Raw genomic sequence first — 5,469 nt, 5'->3', positions numbered from 1 at the left:
CGTCACCGACTAGGACCTCACCTCGCCGGTCCCTCGACAAGCTCCTCGTGCCACCTCTGTTGTCCCCTCGTCATCCGCTCTATCGCCAGAGGAGCGCCCGGGTGAGTTCATCGCCGGCCAGAACCTCTCCTCGCCATCCCCTCGCACTCGTCGCCAGGTCTCCGTCCTGGACCTCACAATGAGGATTTAGATGTGGGGGAGGGGAGTGGGAAAATGGACAGGGGAGTGGGTTTGCGTGTTGTGGGTGGGGAGTGGGGCTTGTTCACGATGATCACCCCTAATTCCGAACGCTCGATTCTGGATGACGTGGTTGTGGATGAGCTTCAAGATCCGTGTGTTTTGGTCTAGTGGCTTTGAACGCGTTCAGACGGAAATCCTAAAAAACTTACGTTCAGATTTTACCATTTCCAATGACTTTTGCATTACTAGGTCTATGTATTACTATTCCCAATTAATGTGGACATATGATTGCTCGACGTATGGATCTACTATGGATGTGGGCTTGGACCAAGCCATCCCCAAACACTGGACTGGATCTTGAAAACGGGATTGAACTGAATTCGACTTCGTGGTAGCCCAGTGGCTTTTGGTCCCCATCGAAAAGTGGTGAACGGATTGCTCCTTGCCCAACGACAAAAAGAAAGAAATTGGGTACTGTAAAAATTATGAAGTGCCAAGGGAAAGCATTAGATAATTCGTTTGGCAATGGCTGGACATGCATGGGAAAAGACGGCCGGTGGCGTAGCGGGAGGTGTAACCGAGAGAGCAGTGGCACAGAAGACGTACGTAACGATAAGGGCATGTGCAATGGTTCTATCTTAAGAGTGCCATGTAGGATAAATGATGAGGTGGAGGAGAGATAAATCATAAGAGAAGACTTGTCTTATCTTATTTAAGAGAAGACAAGAGATGATCTCTTAGCATAATTTGTCTCATCATATTTTTAGGAACAATTAATTATTGAAGATAAGGCTAAGAGATGACCCATTGTAGGCACGTTTTCTTGTCATCTCTAATTTATATGCAAAATTTAAAATAAGACTATCTTATCAACCATTGTACATGCCCTAACGGAGTGATCCATCGATGGATATGCGATCCATTACTTGATATACTTCCTTCTTATCGACGAAATCATTTGTAATGTGTATATATGGTATTATATCTACAATAAATCAGCAAGTACGAGCAATGGATTTAGCAGGTTCATCCACGGGAAAGTCCCGTTTCTTCTGCAAGGAAGTAGTACCTGCATTTTCCTTTCCCCGACACCTTAACAGCCATTTAATGACGATCACGGCAGAGCAAACTAACCGAAGGATTCCAAGACACGTTACATTATCACATGCAATGGAAGGTAAAACTAAGGGGGAAAGCACACGTGGTACGGCCGCGCCTCCTACTGGCGGACGTACGTGCATGGCAACATCGACCGATGAGGGATGGGATCGGTCAGTTGCCGTCGGTTCGCTCGTCCATGTCTGTTACCCGCACACGGCGACCCACGTAAAACCGCGTGCCGGGCGGGTCGTCGTGCCCGTCGGGTGTCCGTATGACGCGGACGCGCACGTACGGTGCATGCGGCCGTGCACGTACCGCACGACCCCGAGCCCTCCGGTGGTTGCGCGCCTTCCAAAACACGAAGCCTCGCCGGCTATATATACGCGGGAGCACCGCACGTCCACACCGCATCACAGCATCGTCGCATCCCATCGCACGACGAGGGAGGGAAACTAGGAGAGCGAACCAAGGGAAGGGAAGAGAAGATGATCGCGTTGTGGGTTGCTGCCTGCAGCCTGCTGTCGTGGTGTTCGTCGCTCTCGGGTGAGACCAGTAAATTGCAGTTTATATTACTGATCGATAGATCGTCGCTTGATTGCTAGCTCCGGATTGATCAATGTTTGATGCTGGCGCACTAGCTACTTTTATCCTACTGTCATGAACGCTATTATGTTGTTCATCGTTCCTTATGCAGTTCTCTTGGCTATACCTCCTATCCTTTTCGAATTTGCGTCTCCTTGCAGGAGCAAAAGGGTTATGTTCATCGCAAAGCATGTAAACCAGTTTCGACGGAGCACCAAAACAGCATGCTTTTGCTTAGATAAATTGACTACACACTATTGCTTGGCTTATTTATTGCTTGCTGTTGAAGGTGGTTGATAATTCTATTCATTGTGCATTGGTTAGGATGTCTGGCATAAATCCGTATAGGTCTCTTTGATTCCTGTCCATGGGGTTTATGAAAGTGGAACCCTAAAGTACTTCTTAATTAAGGGCAGTACTCTACTTTACTCCTTTCCGAACAAAGGTAACTCATTTATAAGGAATCAAAGGATCTACAGTGGAAAAAAGGAAAGAAAGGAACGATCAATCCCATGCAGTTATGAGATGCACACATCGTGTACATTTACTTAGTACGTGTGCTAAAATTTCGGGCTTACAGTTACCGTTCATGTGTTCATCACGTGCAGGAGTCGAAGGAATTGGAGTCAACTATGGCATGATGGGCAGCAACCTCCCGTCCCCGGACAAGGTGGTGGCGCTGTACAAAGCCAACAACATCACCGACGTCCGCATCTTCCACCCGGACACCAACGTCCTCGAGGCCCTCCGCGGCTCAGGCCTCGGCGTCGTCCTCGGCACGCTCAACAGCGACCTCGCCCCGCTCGCCTCCGACGCCTCGTACGCCGCGTCATGGGTGCAGTCCTACGTGCAGCCCTTCGCCGGCGCCGTGAGCTTCCGCTACATCAACGCCGGGAACGAGGTCATACCGGGGGAGTCCGCCGGTCTGGTGCTCCCCGCCATGCAGAACCTCGAGGCCGCGCTCCGGGCCGCGGGGCTCAGTGTGCCGGTAACGACGGCCATGGCGACGTCGGTGCTCGGGACCTCGTACCCGCCGTCGCAGGGCGCGTTCTCGGAGGCGGCGCTGCCGACGGTCGGGCCGATCGTCTCCTTCCTGGCGTCGAGGGGCACGCCGCTGCTCGTGAACGTGTACCCGTACTTCGCCTACTCGGCGGAGCCGTCCTCGGTGCCGCTCGACTACGCGCTCCTGTCGTCGTCGGCCGCGGTGGCGGTGACCGACAACGGGGTTGAGTATGCCAACATGTTCGACGCCATCCTGGACGCGGTGTACGCGGCCGTGGAGAAGGCCGGGGGCGGGGAGAGCATGGCGCTGGTGGTGTCGGAGACCGGGTGGCCGTCGGGCGGCGGCGGGTACGGCGCCAGCGTGGAGAACGCGGCGGCGTACATCAACAACCTGGTCCGGCACGTGGGGCGCGGCACGCCGCGGCGGCCCGGGAAGGCCGTGGAGACGTATATCTTCGCCATGTTCAACGAGAACCAGAAGCCCGAGGGCGTGGAGCAGTACTTCGGGATGTTCCAGCCGGACATGAGCCAGGTCTACCACGTCGACTTCTCGGCTTCGTCCTAAGAAGACGCCTGGCTGCTGCATGGACCACGCATGTGCATCGATCATCCATTAGTTAGGAAAAATTATAGGGTAGGACCGATTCTGTTTATTTGAGCTTCTGGATCTCTCATTATCCCTCGAGAAGTAGAACTTATGAGTTATGATGTGACATGGATATTTATGCTGCAATATGGTTATACAGTATATATATGGAGTATCTTCAAAGGGAAGGTTGTGGCTGTGTTCGCGTTTTTCCATCTTTTCATTTTGTTTTTAGCCTCAGGCGCACAACACACACCACACGCATGCACGCGCACCACCACACATATCTGCTATGCACGGCACGTCATCAACTCATCATTCCGTAAAGGAACACGGAGGGCAATTGGGAAGGCGGTCGCGTGGCGACTGTCCTCCTTCGCTCGGGTTAGGGTTCCTGGATGGGGGTGGTGAGGTTAAGAAGGTGATCGGGGGCGGTGACTGTGCTTCCCTCGGCACAGATCGGTGTAGTCTCTCTTCTCCACGGAGCAGAGCTATGGCGGAGAGGACGAAGGGAAAGGAGAAGGTATCTCCGGTGAAGAAGGCGACCCCGGCGGCGGCTACAACTCCGGGCACTCCTGGGGGCTTTGCAAAGTCCCCGATCGAAAGCAAAACACCGGATCCCACAGCAAGCCTGTCGGCTCGATTGGGAGGGATGATTCTGATGGATAAAGAAGCGAAGGGGTTCGTGTTTGAGGAAGCAGGTCAGATCTTGCCCAAATACACCAAGTGGTCGGCTGTGGGGAAGTCCTTCTCCCCACGACCGCTCAATAGGGTTGTCCTCGAACGAACAATGGAGCGGGCATGGGGATTACATCACGAAGCTAAGTTCTGGGATATGGGTGACAATATATTTGTGGTGCACTTTGGAAGCGAAGGTGACTGGAAGCACGCAATGAGTAATGGACCTTGGCAATATGATTTTAATGTGCTCGCTCTGAAGGATTATGAGAGTAACACTCGCCCCTCAGAGATGGTGTTTGACAAGGTAGAGGTGTGGGTTCGTGTGACGGATTTGCCACCAGGAAGCGTACAGAGGAATTTGGTAAAACCCTTGGCAACTGGTTAGGGGATATTGTGAAGGTAGATGTGGATCATGATGGAGTGGCCAGAGGCAATCAACTTCGGGTGAGAGCAAAAATCTCGATGTTTGAACCTTTGGTCAGGGGTTTCAAGCTTAAAGCATCTCGGGAGGATAAAATAGGCACTTGGTTTGACTTCCATTATGAAAAAATACCACACTTCTGTTTCGAGTGCGGTAGACTAGTGCATGTTGATGGAAGATGTGACCCCCCTGTGAATTCATCGATGCAGTGCGGGGGGATGGTCGAGAGCCTCCCCGGGACAGAGCACTGGCTCCATGAATGAAGGCAAAGAGGTAAAGGCAAAGAAGAGCAGTAGTTTTGTCAGCTCTCAGTCAAATGATAGCAACAAAAGAGCTGACGACCATGGACATGTGAGAAATCTCCCCACCAAACGAAACTTGAAAGCAGACTTTGATAAACCGGCGAGCTCACGCACTGGCGCTGAGCGCAGACTGGAAAGGGGGGAGGTGTCGAGCCCAGAGAAGAATCGCTTCCGTGGGGAGTGGCCAACTGAGAGGGACCTGAGGCATGAAATAGAGCGGAAGAGGGAGAGGGATCTCCGTGAACAACTAAAAGAACAAAAAAGACAGTATGAGCATGCTCGGGAACAGGCTGAGATTAGAAGACACAATGAGCAAGCTGAGGTTCAGAGAGAGAGAGAGAAGGTCAGTATAGTTACCATTACCCCACTGAGAGGAAGAAGGGCTATTATATGAGGAAGCCTCGGAGCGACAATACAGACTATTATGGACGGGGTGAGAGCTCCCAGACCTCCCCTGGTTCAAGGAAGAGGAGGCCAAGACAGATGTGGGTAGCAAAGGAAGGATATGATAGACAGTTAGGGCATGATGTGTTCATTAGCGATACAAGACAGAAGACGTCTTCCGTGTTTGATCGTATCTCTGAATATGAAGATAGAACGGCGGACCCTGCCAG

At 52.1% G+C, this 5,469-nt stretch overlaps 1 protein-coding gene across 1 annotated transcript; it reads left to right on the top strand.

The window, feature by feature from the left end:
• The first annotated feature begins 1,699 nt into the window (after positions 1-1,699).
• On the top strand, positions 1,700-3,639 carry LOC119269293 (putative glucan endo-1,3-beta-glucosidase GVI). The gene is made up of 2 exons (XM_037551088.1): positions 1,700-1,824; positions 2,472-3,639. Exons 1-2 carry the CDS (start codon positions 1,767-1,769, stop codon positions 3,428-3,430), a joined length of 1,017 nt encoding a protein of 338 aa, XP_037406985.1. The 5' UTR covers positions 1,700-1,766; the 3' UTR covers positions 3,431-3,639.
• Positions 3,640-5,469: the final 1,830 nt, after the last annotated feature.

This window comes from Triticum dicoccoides, chromosome 3A (genome assembly GCF_002162155.2).
Source record: "Triticum dicoccoides isolate Atlit2015 ecotype Zavitan chromosome 3A, WEW_v2.0, whole genome shotgun sequence".
NCBI lineage: Eukaryota > Viridiplantae > Streptophyta > Magnoliopsida > Poales > Poaceae > Triticum > Triticum dicoccoides.
The sequence above is the reverse complement of the archived record's forward strand: the minus strand, read 5'-3'. Positions and strand labels throughout refer to the sequence as shown.